Source organism: Brassica oleracea, unplaced genomic scaffold, assembly GCF_000695525.1.
Source record: "Brassica oleracea var. oleracea cultivar TO1000 unplaced genomic scaffold, BOL UnpScaffold00787, whole genome shotgun sequence".
Taxonomy (NCBI): domain Eukaryota; kingdom Viridiplantae; phylum Streptophyta; class Magnoliopsida; order Brassicales; family Brassicaceae; genus Brassica; species Brassica oleracea.
The window spans coordinates 58,250-72,393 of record NW_013617455.1 but is presented as its reverse complement, the minus strand read 5'-3'; the positions used below and the strand labels follow the sequence as shown (position 1 = coordinate 72,393).

The 14,144-nt window shown below is 36.1% G+C and overlaps 1 protein-coding gene across 1 annotated transcript in view; it reads left to right on the top strand.

Moving 5' to 3' along the window:
* Positions 1-14,144, top strand: part of LOC106320058 (disease resistance protein RML1B-like) — a 24,602-nt gene that overhangs the window by 7,228 nt on the left and 3,230 nt on the right. The window contains exon 2 of the mRNA XM_013758424.1: positions 13,028-14,123. Within this exon, the coding sequence (XP_013613878.1) occupies positions 13,028-14,123 (1,096 nt within the window). The remainder of the gene's footprint in view (positions 1-13,027; positions 14,124-14,144) is intronic.

The following is a 14,144-nucleotide window of genomic DNA, read 5'->3' as shown; positions in this document are numbered from 1 at the left end:
GAGGAATGGGATCTTATCTAGGGTTACCCGAAAGCCTTGGGGGATCTAAAGTCCAAGTGTTCGGATTTGTTCAAGAACGTTTGAATAAGAGGGTAAATGGATGGACTTTTAGATATTTTACTAAAGGTGGGAAGGAGGTGATTATTAAGTCGGTGGTTACGGCTCTGCCAAATCATGTCATGTCTGTTTATCGATTACCAAAAGCTACTGTTAAAAAATTAACGAGTGCAGTAGCTCAATTTTGGTGGAGTCCAGGAGGGAGCACAAAAGGCATGCATTGGAAATCATGGGATAAGTTATGCCTCCCTAAAGACAATGGTGGATTAGGTTTTAAGGATCTTATGGATTTTAACACGGTGATGCTTGGAAAGCAACTGTGGAGGCTGATTGAGAAACCAAACACTCTTTTCTCTAGAGTCTTTAAAGGACGGTACTATAGGAATGCTTCACCCCTTGAACCGATCCGATCTTACTCCCCGTCATATGGCTGGAGAAGTATGATCTCTGCTAGATCTCTGGTTTGTAAAGGACTAATTAAAAGGGTGGGAACAGGTTCATCTATTTCCGTATGGAATGATCCTTGGATCCCAGCCACTCGCCCGAGACCAGCAAACAAAAATCTTCACAACAGTTACCCGGATCTCACAGTGGATTCCCTCATTAATTTGGAATCCCGAACTTGGAATCTTGAGGCAATCAGGGCTTTGGTGGATCCTCATGATGCACAAATTATTGAAAGTATTCCATTAAGTAGACATCAGATGGATGATAGGAATGGATGGCATTTCACTAATAATGGGAAATATTCGGTCAAATCAGGGTATCAGGTGGAACGGGTATATCCTGATAAGGAAAAACCACCAGAATTTTATGGACCCACAGTGGATCCGTTAAAAGCTTTCTGCTGGGAAGTGCGGTGCCCACCGAAGTTGAAGCACTTTTTATGGCAACTCGTTTCAGGTTGTATAGCGGTAATGAAGAATCTGCGGGGGAGAGGAATACAAGGGGAAATTTGTTGTGCTCGATGCGGAGACCCGGAGGAATCAATTAATCATGTGTTTTTTGAATGTCCTCCAGCACGTCAAGTGTGGGCACTATCTAAAATACCATCGAGTCCGGATTTTTTTCCAACTTGTTCGTTTTTTGGTAACATGGATCATCTCTTTTGGCGAGTTACTCCAAAGATGGATGACCACCAATTTGCATGGATATATTGGTATATATGGAAAGGTCGGAACAATAAAGTGTTTAGTAGTCTGGATATTGATCCAAGGGAAACACTTAGATTAGCAGAACTGGAATCGACACTTTGGGCTGAAGCACAGGTTAACACTGATCAACGAAGGGAGAGGCAAGTACAGGCCCGACCTACATTAGAAACTATAGGACGCTGGTGTTTTATAGATGGTTCGTGGAAAGAGAATGAACTATTTTTGGGACAAGGATGGTATAGTACCTTACCAGGTTTTGATGGTTTATTAGGAGCAAGGAATGTAAGGGCGTGTCTGTCACCTCTTCATTCGGAGGTGGAGGCATTGATTTGGGCAATGGAATGTATGAAGAATCTAAGACAGTTTCAGGTTACGTTTGCAACGGATTGTTCTCAATTGGTGAAGATGGTTTCGGAACCAGAAGAATGACCAGCATTTGAAACCTATCTGGAAGATATCAAGCTTTTTCGAAAGAGCTTCTTCAACTCAGACATCATCCATGTTCCCCGAACGGAGAACCAAAGGGCGGATAGCTTGGCACGTAGTGCTAGGAAACAACCGTCTTCCGTCGTTCATATGGATTCGGAGTTGCCGATTTGGTTTACAGAGTCAATATGAGTCTGTGAATGTCTTGCTGTCAAAAAAAAAAAAAAATGAAATTTCCCCTTTAAAGTTAAGGGGTGGGGTAGAGTTTTGGAATGTGGAGATTAAGATTTAATAAATATATATATAACTACTTAAAAAGTTTTTAAAAATTTTGAAAAAATTATTTCAAAAAGAATTTTCGAATTTCTAAAAGAAAATTTGAAAAAAAAATTGAAAAAAAATTCAAAATTTGTTTTAAAAAATGGTTCAAATTTGAAAACGTATAATTCGAAACTACAAAAAAAGTTTTTTTTTCTTTTTTATTATTTTATTTTTTTATTTAAATTTATATACATATTAAACAAGGGTGTAAGAGTATTTTGTGAAAATATTCATTTAATGAAGGTAAATATGAATAATGGTACCAACAATGTGGTAAACATAAAAATTTCCAATATATTAACCCATAAAAAATGGATCAACCAGTTTTAATTAGAAATATTGAAAACGTCAAAACATTTAATGCATAATGGGTTATGAGAAATTGTTTAAACTACCACATTTCTAATACTATTTCTTATTTTTACTATAACCACATTTATTCTCAGTTTTAAAGAGGTAAATAAACAATTATAATCATAGAGTTTTAACAAATCTAAACTTTTAGAGTTGAGCGGTGGATTTTGGAAGGTGAAATTTAAAATACGGGAATTTCATGCTTACCACTTTCATGATACCATTATTCATCTTTACCACCACTAAAATGACATTTTCAAAAATACCTTATTCATTAACTGACTAAATACTCTTATACCCTTGTTCTCTATATATATAATAAATAATTTTTAAATAAATACAAATAAAAATATTTTTTTATGTTTTCGAATTTAGTTTTTTTATAATTTTTTTTGAATTTCATTTTTCAAATTTTGTTTTCCAAAATTTATTTTTGAAAATCAAAAATTCCGTTTGAAATTATTTTTTAAAAAATTTAATATATATTTTTAAGTATTTATTTATATATTTAGTAGAATCCTAAATTTCACATTCCAAAAACCCTAAGGCTAGATTAGTTAACTTTAGAGGTTTAAATCTCTTTTAACTTTCATTAAAAGTGAGGGTAAAAGTGGTTAGTGAAAATATGAAAAGTGGTACAATGAATGTGGTATTTGTGGCAATTTTCCCATGAAATTCCCCCTTTTTAATTTTTATTTATTTAAATATAGAGAACAAGGGTATAAGAATTTTTCGTCACTTAACGAAAAATTTATTTTTGAAAATGTCCATTTAGTGGTGGTAAAAATGAATAATGATATGATGAAAGTGGTAAACATGATATTTTAAATAAATAAAATAGATAAAAATAAAATAAAAAATAATTTTTTTAATGTTTTCGAATTATACTTTTTCAAATTCGATGTTTTTGATAAATATATTTTTTTGAATTTTTTTTTCGATTTTTTTTCAAAATTTTTTTTTGAAAATCGAAAATTATTTTTGAAATTATTTTTTATTTTTTAAAATTTTTTTTTTAAGTATTTATTTATTTATTAGAATCCAAAATTTCACATTCCAAAAACCCTACCCCGCCTTTCAACTCTAAATTCTAAGTCTATATTAGTTAACCCTACTAGTATAAATGTCTTTTACTTTTCATTAAAAGTGAAGGAAAGATTAGTTAGTGTAAACATGAAAATTGATATTATGAATGTTGTATTTGTGGCAATTTTCTAGTGAAAAAATATACAATTTTTTTCTGAATTTTATAATTAAAAAAATATCTATTTATTGATGATATTTGTGAAAATGTTACTTTAATGATGGTAAACATGAATTGTGGTACCACAAAGAAGGTAAAAGTGAAAATTTTCATGGGTTATATAGATAATTATTATATTTGAATATTAAATAATTATATCTATTTATTTTTAGTTAGAAAATATTAAATATATAAGTAAAATCTATTATATATTATTTTACAAGAAAATATAAAATATTTTAAATCCTCACAATACATATTAAACTTAGATTATACAACTTTTTATAAAACATTTTCAAAAATTTAACTACAATAGAAATTTAAATTATAGGTTTTCATTATAATAAAACTAGAACATTTAAAATTTATGAATATATATATATTTACAGTGTTAAATATTTCTGTTCATACAACCAAACGCTGAATATAGATTAAGAAATATCTATACGTTTACATATATAATAAAACTGAAAATATCTTTATAAATGCATTATTTTCTTATAATTTAAAATATTTAAAGCAAAATAACAAATTCTATGCATAGCGCGTATAAGAGTGTAGTATTAAATTAAATACTCGAATTAAAGTTAAATAATTAAATAAATAACTTAATTTATATTTAATATTCCAAAAAAATTTCCAACATATTCGAAAGTATCTAGATCATACTTGACAAATAGTTATAATAAAATATCTGAGAGTATCCAGAAATACTTTAAACGCCAAAAAATCTAAATTCCTATTGGTTCTACATCTAGATATCTAAATCAAACCAATTTTCATGTTAATTTTAGATATGTAGTTTGCAATATTTAAATTTATATGTTTTTTATTATTTTTTAGTTTTGGATTTTAAATATTTTAAGGTATATTGAATTTTTTTTATTTTAGTTACATAATCTAATTGGATATCCTAACTACTGAATCGATCCCGAACTAAAATTTATAAATACCTAAATGAAAATTAAATCTATAACTCCATAATCCAAATAGACCCGAACCAAACCCGAACAAGTACCCGAATACTCTCTCTTACCAACTAGATATATAGGCATTAGGCAGGGCTGCTCTTTGTCTCCATACCTCTACGTGATTATTAGCAACGTTCTCTCCAAACTCCTGAACAAGGCTGTTGCTGAAGAGAAGATTGGTTACCATCCTCAGTGCATGGAAGTAAATTTGTCTCACCTGAGCTTTGCTGACGATATTGTTGTATTTATGGATGGAACGCCGGAATCTCTTCGTGGTGTTCTTTCTGTGTTTGATGATTTCGAAAAAAAATCAGGTTTAAAGATAAATGTAGCTAAGTCAACAGTGTTTGTTGCAGGTAGAGGGAAGCAGGAGTGGTAGGCCTCTCTGTCTCTGCTCTACCTATTAAGTACCTTGGGCTTCCTCTGACTACGAAGATTATGACAAGAAGCGACTATGAACCTTTGATTGTGAAGATTCGCAACAGATTACTCAGTTGGACGAGCAAGGCTCTTTCTTACGCAGGGAGGCTGCAGCTTATTAAGTTGGTCATTGCCAGCATCACTAACTTCTGGTGTTCTGCATTTTGTCTACCTCAATCTTGCATCGACGAAATTGAAAGCATGTGCTCGACCTTCCTATGGAGTGGTTCTCCAAACAATACTACTCGCGCAAAGATTGCTTGGGAAGATGTGTGCTGTCCTTATGAGGAAGGAGGCCTGGGTATTAGAAGAATAAAGGATTTTAGTACTGTCTTTGTGCTGAAGCTCATCTGGAGGCTTTTCTCTCAGGCTTCTTCGCTCTGGGTAACTTGGGTACATCATTATCTACTCAGACAGGAGGTCTTTTGGAACGCAAGAGATACTGTGATAGGGTCGTGGGTTTGGAGGAAGCTGTTATGGTTTCGTGCTCTTGCAAAATATGTAAAAGATACTGTGATAGGATCGTGGGTTTGGAGGAAGCTGTTACGGTTTCGTACTCTTGCAAAAGGTTTCATTCGTATGAAGATCCAGGACGGTTGTAGTGTGAGATTCTGGACAGATTTGTGGCACCCTAAGGGCCGACTGATTGACCTAGCGGGTGAAATAGAGACTCAGAAACTGGGTATTGGAATGAGTGCTAGGATCTGTGACGTGTTCGTAGATGGCGAGTGGAGGTTTCGTAGATGTCGTGACCATTTCCTTCAAGATCTTGTTCATGACATTCGAGAGCTCCCACTAATTTTGACTGCAAACGTGTCTGACGGGGTGTTATGGAGAGATGGAGACGACACCTATAGCAGCAGGTTTAACTCCAAGAACACTTGGAGTAATATTAGAAAGAAGAAGGATCAAGTAATGTGGAGTAGGCTGATTTGGTTTCAGCAAGGAGTGCCGAGATTTGCTTTCATCACGTGGTTGGCTGTATGAGATAGGCTATCAACTGGACATTGCACTGCACAGTGGGGTCATGCACAATATTGTCTCTACTGTGGGGAGCAAGACGAAACACGAGATCATCTATTCTTTGCTTGTCCGTACACGTTCACACTTTGGCTCAAAGTTGCAGGAAACTTATTTGGCATGGACCCGGATCCTGATTGGGATACTACCATCACGAGGCTCTTGACAGGTCACTATGATCGGCTTACATTTATTCTGCTCAGACTTGTGCTGCAGGTTACTATCTACTACATTTGGAGAGAACGGAATGAGAGACTCCACAACCATGTTTCAAAGCCGGTTGAGCACATTGCTAGATTGGTGGACAAGACGGTTCGTAACCGCATCATGTCTACGTGTTATTACTTAAGGCCAAGGTTGCAAGGTCTGATGCAAAGGTGGTTTGGAGCTCATGATACTTAGTTTGGCTGTTTGCTCTTATTATTCAATTGTAACCACATAGGTTTGTACATATATTCTTTCTAGTATTATCAATAAATTTGAAATTTCATCAAAAAAAAAAAAAACTAGATATATAGTTCATGGTTGAATTCAGTCTGACAGCCAAGTCGGATAAACCAGTTGACGGTGTTTTATAATGAACAAGATGGATTACTTTAATTGGAATCCTCTATATATTATTTGAGAAGATTTTTAAAGTAACTTTTCTCTTATGTGTTATTTACCTGTGTGCTATTTTGATGTGCTCTCACTAGAATGATTTTTAAAAATATGTTTAAATTAGTAGAATAATTTTTATTTTTTTATTGAAAATCAAATTTATTGATCACTGTAAGGCACATTTACAAGAGATATTCTATGCTAAACTAGAAAAAGAATGAAAGAATACAGTGGCCCAGTTTTTATGCTTAATTAAGCTCAAACCATCTTCTCAGTAGTCCTTGAAGCGAATGAGGCCATGCATATCGTAAAGAGGATATGCGATTACGAACCAATTTTCCAATCCTTTAAGTGAGTTCGTCGAGTGAGACCCATATTCCTCCATGTCTTCTTGAGTTCCTCTCCATCCAAATTAAATAGATAGCGCAGTGAAAATTCAGCCTCAATAGGATAGTGTCCATGCGGCATTTATTGGAGTTCATAAGAGTTGTTATCGTTGCTTCCCAGTCAGGCGAAATGGCTTGGCCAAATATTCTTCCAGTGATGTTCATCCATATGGTAAACGAGTAAGGGCATGTGAAGTAAAGATGATCTCTTGCCTCATTCTTTTCTCCACACAGCATGCACACTTGCTCAATCCCCAAAATCCTCATTCGATCCTCCGTAAATAATCTGTTGTTGAAAGCAAGCCAAACCATGAAAGAGTGCCTAGGGACTGTTGGACCCAATTTCGGTCAGTACATTAATGGACCGCGATCAAAGATATGGGCCGTAAGGAACTGAAGCCCATAGCAAGCAATCGAGCTCGAAAACGAAGACTTCGAGGTCCCGGAGAACGCGGAGCAGTCACGAAGATCGCGGAGCAGTTACGAAGATCACGAGGTCGACTCACTATAAAGGAAGAGGAACCGACATGAAGAGGGAGACGTTGAAAACTCTAGAGATAGCTACACACATACATCGACCTTGTTTTCATCCCAATCTTAGATCCTTTCTTTACCGATCTCATTTGTATCATTCGATCTAGTTCAACTCATTGTATTCGATCTTATTCATCAATAAAGTCTATTTTTACCTACTGGAAACTGTTTACATCGTTGTGTTATAAAGATATCGTTGCCTACATCATTTGTCTTCCCTAGATCAAACTTCCGATCACTATCAAATACTTTGTGCAGATTTTAGGTTCTACAGGGACCGCCTGAGAAAACCAGACAAGTTTACTCCAAGGTACCTTATTCTTCCTGATACGAATTTGGTTCCAGGTCTGGGCTGAAGAGAAATCTGTCTTATATTCGCCATTCTCATGTCTCCAAATTATTAGTCCAATAATTATAACACATGTCATTTATTATTTGGTTTAAAATCTAAATATATCTATCTTACTGAATATAAGAGTTTAGACTGAATGATACGTTTATTGATAATGTAGAGAGTATTTATACAATGTACAAGTAGGGTATTTAGTACTATGTAGTAATTACAAATACATCCTTATGATATATACTTATTGCCTAATACTCCCTCTCAAGATGGTGGGACTGAGGTGACACCAATCTTGTTGCATAGTTGTTGAAAAGCTTTCCGTGGAAGAGGTTTGGTAAGGCCATCGGCTAGCTGGTCATGAGATGAGACATGAGTGACACGAAGCTGGCCGTTTTGTATTTGTCCTCGCACAAAGTGGTAGTCGATAGCAATGTGTTTCATCCTTGAATGAAATACTGGGTTGGCGCACAGGTAAGTGGCGCCAATATTATCGCAATACACTGTAGGGGCAGAAGGAAGATAGACACCAAGTTCTGTCATAAGAGAGCAGATCCAGCGTAGTTCGGCAGCAGCATTAGCGACCGCGCGATATTCAGCCTCAGTGGAGGATCTAGCCACACCTTTCTGTTTGTGTGAAGTCCAAGAAACCGGCTGACTCCCAAAGTAGATGATAAAACCGTTTGTGGATACATAATCATCAGAGTCCCCTGCCCAATCTGCATCTGAGAACCCATGTAGGCGGGGATTTGCATCTTTACGAAGGAAGATCCCATGTGTCAAGGTCCCCGAGAGATAGCGCAGCACACGCTTGACAGCTTGCCAGTGATCTGTTGTGGGCTGGTGCATGAACTGTGATAATCTATTAACTGCATAAGATATGTCAGGGCGCGTCAAAGCAAGGTACTGGAGGCTTCCAACGACCCGTCGATATTCATGAGGATCAGGCAAGACTGTACCCGAACGCAGAGAGAGTTTTGGAGATGACGCCATCGGTGTGGAGACAGGTTTAGCATGAAGCATGTCTGTTTTGGTCAGTAAGTCAATGGTATACTTCCTCTGCATGAGATGCAACCCATTTTTATTTCGAATTGCTTCAATGCCAAGAAAGTAACTCAAATCACCCATATCTTTTATCGAGAATTTCTTTGCCAAGTTGGTGATGACTGACTGGACCAGTGTAGATGAGGTTCCTGTAACCAAGATGTCATCGACATAAACCAAGAGGTAAACATAATTGGTACCTTCTTTGTAGATGAAAAGTGATGTGTCAGAGAGCGAGTTGCGGAAGCCTGAGGAGATGAGGTACTTGTGAAGCTCAGAGTACCAAGCTCTTGGCGCCTGTTTAAGGCCATAGAGTGCTTTCCTTAACTTGCAGACATGTGATGGTCTATCAGCATCAGCAAAGCCAGGAGGTTGAGCCATAAAGACTTCTTCATTGAGATGTCCTTGCAAAAAAGCTTTATTAACATCACCTTGCCGAACAGGCCAGTCATTGTTTACATGGGAAGTTGGTTTCATTGAAACGAACATGGCGTGAAGTATAAACACGACCAGAGGTAGGATCTAAGCACATGTATGCACTTTGAGTGAGGGAGTATCCAATGAAGATACAAGGTATGGAGCGGTTTTCAAGTTTGTTGGGGGCATAGGGTCTCAACCATGGATAACACAAGCAACCAAAAGTTCTCAGTTTCAGGTAGTTGGGGTCCTGGTTGAATAGCTTTTTGTAGGGCGATTGGTGAGCAAGAAGAGGGGTGGTTAGTCGGTTGATAAGGTAGACAGCAGTGGCAAAAGCTTCAGGCCAGTAGGTTAAAGGCATTTGGGCTGTAGAGAGAAGAGAGAGGCCAGTTTCAACAATATGCCTATGCTTTCGCTCAGACATGCCATTGTGTTCTGGTGTGTGTGGAGGAGTGGTTAGATGAGAGATGCCGTGAGAGGCAAGAAAGGATCTGAGAGCCAAGAATTCTCCCCCATTATCAGAGTAAAGGTTTTGGATTTTGGTTTGAAAACGGTTCTCAACAAGGGGTTTGAATTGGGTAAAGATCATTTTGACCTCTGATTTAGCTTTGAGTGGAAACAACCAAGTGTAGCGTGTAAAATGATCAACTAGGACAAGGTAATATTTCTGGTTTTTGGGTGATAGGATTGGGGATTGCCACACATCAGTAAATAAGTACTCAAGAGGTTTTGTGGAGAAGATAGAGCTTTGATGAAAAGGAAGTTTCTGAGTTTTATTAAGAAGACAATTGTTGCAAGGAAACGCACTAGAAGAAGTTTTCAAACAAGGTAAACTGAATTTGGAAATAACAAATTTAAGAGTAGAGGAGGATGGGTGCCCAAGCCTATGATGCCACTGCGTTAAGGTTGCTTTCGTATCAGGGTAGGATGCGTAAGCTTTAGGTTTCGGGTTAGGCATGGGCCACTCATACAAATCAGCCTTCGCTTGGCCTTGAAGCAACTGCGCCCCCGAGTGCAGGTCCTTCACCTGAAAGTGAGCAGGAAAGAACTCAACTGAGACATTGTTAGCATTACATAATCTATGAACTGAGACTAGATTCTTGCTAACAGTAGGCACACATAGTATATTATTGAGAAGCAAGGGTTTAGTGTGTGTAGAGAAGGATGTTGAACCAGTGTGAGTTATAGGCAAACTCGAGCCATCCGCAATTGCTACTTCTTCACCACCGTGATAAGCATGATGGAGGGAGAGGTTCTGTAGGTCCGAGGTGAGATGGTGAGTCGCACCACTGTCAAGAATCCATGGCGTGACGTTGTAGGGGTTGGCATTGATGAAGTTTGCGCGTGGCTGCCATGGAAGGGACGATTGTGTCTGAGTCCCATAGGAGTAGCCTGATGATTGCAACTGAGGGCACCTACGGGCACTATGTCCAAACACTGAGCAGATTTGGCATTTGCCTTGATAGCCACGTCCTTGACCTCCAGAGGTATTGAGCTGTTGTTGCCATGTTTGGTTACCTTGGTAACCTGATGAGCCACGACCTTGGTAACCCCCACGACGTCCAGCGTTGTGTTTGTTGTTGTTGCTTGATTGACCTCTGTAGTTTGTGTAATTTGCTGTAACAGGAGCTGAGATCACTGGTGGTTGCACCGTCTGTAGTTTTGCCTCTTGATTGATTAGCTTCTCGTGAAGTTCAGAGAGTGACGGTGGTGAGTCACGACTCTCAACTTGATCAATAAGAGTTTTATACTCTTCAGGAAGGCCACCAAGTACACGTTCAATCTGATCTTCAAGGTCCATGGGTTTGCCGAGGAGCGCAAGCTGATCAAAACGAGTTGTGAGCCCTTGATAATATTCATTGATGGACTTAGTTCCCTTGGTCCATGTCTCAAGCTGTTGCTTAAGTTGCTTGATGTGGCCTCTGCTTGGCTTTGCGTATGTAGAACTTAGTATGGTCCAGATCTCTGCTGAGGTTGTCGTGGTCGACAAGATTGGTTGAATGGTTGTTGTGATGGCTCCGAGGAGGCCACTGTAAATAAGTCGATCTTGACGCTTCCAGAGCGTGTAGTCAGGGTTGTCTGCAACCCCTTCATCATTGGTGATTGTTGGTGGAGGAACAATCACTGAGCCATCGATGTAGCCTGCAAGAGAGTAGCCATCAAGGAGAGCATGCACTTGGCGACTCCACATGAGGAAATTTGAGGAGGTGAGTTTTGTGACGTTTGTCATATTGACGTTCATCAAACTCTTTGTTGCGGAGACTGCAATGGTTTCATGTGTAAATGTGGGAGTACCAGAGTTTTGAGACATGGTTGAATGAGAGATCGAAAAATTTGAAAGGAAGGTTGGCGGCTATAGTTTTAGAGATAGTATTAGGGCTCTGATACCATATAAGAGTTTAGACTGAATGATACGTTTATTGATAATGTAGAGAGTATTTATACAATGTACAAGTAGGGTATTTAGTACTATGTAGTAATTACAAATACATCCTTATGATATATACTTATTGCCTAATACTGAAAACCATAAAATTAAATATGAATCTACAAAAATATCTATCCTTTTTCCTTAAATAATAACCACAAAAAATTACTAAATGATTTGAAATACATATGGAAATTAATGATTCTGAATACTACACTTTTGATACAATTTTTCTATTTTTCTTTACTTTTATGATATTAAGAAAAATCAAACAATCACACTATACATATAATAATAATTTCAGATTTTTATCGTACATGTTATATTTAGAATTTTTAAAACGACCATGAATTACTGAAAATATTAAAGTCCCACTCACAAAATTTTGTAATTAATGATTTAGAATTTTGTTATAAAAGAACATAAATGATCATAAAATCATATGAGTATAAATTCTCATTTAATAAACATTCAAATTTAAAAATTATCTATTTTAATAGGAAAATTGCCAAAATACCACATTCATTATACCACTTTTCTTGTTTACCTTAACTACTTTTACTCTCACTTTTAAAGAGAAAAATATCATTTATAATCCTAAGGTTAACTAATCTAGACTTTGGAATGTTGAGCTTAGGATTCTAATAAATATATAAATATATATTTTATTTTTTTAAAAAGAATTAAAAAAATAGTTTCAAAAATAATTTTTGAATTTCAAAAAGATTTGTTTTTTAAAATAATTATAAAAAAGTTCTAATTTGAAAAAAGTATAATTTGAAAACATAATTTTTTTTGAATTTATTTAATTTTATTTATATAATTATATAAATAATTATTTATTATATATATAGAGAGCAAAGATATAAGGGTCTTTTGCATCTTAATGAAGAATATATTTTTGAAAATGTCTCTTTAGAAGTGTTAAACATGAATAATGGTATCGACAATGTGGTAAACATGAAAATTTCCTATGTTAATATGGTTCAAATTAGATTATATAACTTGACCATACAAATATTTTAATTACAATTTTAAAAAATAATATATATATTTGGATTGATAAAATTAATTATTTTACAATTTTAGTTTGACCAAATCATTAAAATAATTTTAAATATATTTTCTTATTATTTAAAAATATTTTTAAATTTTTGTAATTATTATTTTTTAAAAAATTTACCTAGTTCTATGATAAAAAGAATGTTTTTGTTGAGTGAATAATAGAAACAAATTTCCGATTATTATGAACAGAGGAATGTTATCTCTCTGACTATTTGATAGGTAATATTTTTTTTTCTTTTGTTAGGGAAAATGAAGCGAGAATGATTGAGAAGATATCAAAAGATGTTTTAGATAAATTGAATGCTACACCGTCTAGGGATTTTTGTGGCATGGTAGGAATTGAGATTCATTTGATGAAAGTACTGTCTTTGCTAGATTTAGATGATGATGGAGTGAAGATGGTTGCAATCTCTGGTCCTGCTGGGATTGGTAAAACGACCATTGCCAGAGCTTTACATAGCATATTCTCGAGCCGTTTTCAACTAAGTTGTTTTGTGAACAACCTTAGAGGAAGTCACCATAGTGGATTTGATGAGCACGGTTTGAAGTTGCATTTACAAAACCAACTTCTTTCACAGATGTTGAACCAAAATGATATGAGGATAAGCCATCTGGGTGCTTTAAAAGAAAGGCTCTGCGACCACAGAGTGCTCATCATTCTTGATGATGTGAACAGTATAAAGCAATTAGAGGCGTTGGCTAATGAAACTACATGGTTTGGCCCTGGAAGTAGGATTGTAGTTACCACAGAAAATAATGAGCTTATGCAGCAACATGGTATCAACTATACGTACCATGTGGGGTTTCCATCTGATGAACAAGCTCTCAAAATCTTGTGTAGATATGCTTTTAGGCAAAGCTATCCACATATTTGTTTCAAAGAGCTTGCGTTGAGAGTAACAAAGCTTTGTGGTAATCTTCCATTGGGTCTCCGTGTAGTGGGTTCATCTTTACGTGGGAAGAATGAGGAGGAGTGGGAAGAGGTAATACTCAAGCTAGATACTATTCTTGATCATCAAGACATCGAGGAAGTACTAAAAGTCGGTTATGAGAGTTTACATGAGAATGAACTATCTCTATTTCTCCATATTGCTGTCTTCTTCAACTATAATGATGTTGATCTTGTGAAATCCATGTTCGCTGACAATAATTTGGATATCAAACACGGGTTGAAAATCCTGGTCAGCAGATCTCTCATACATGTATCTACTGATGGAGAAATAGTGATGCACAAGTTACTACAACAAGTGGGTAGAAAAGCTGTTCGTAGAGAAGAACCATGGAAATGCAGGATCTTAATAGAGACTCCAGATATCTGTGATGTTCTCGAACGTGCCAAAGTAAGTTTTTTCGTATTCTAT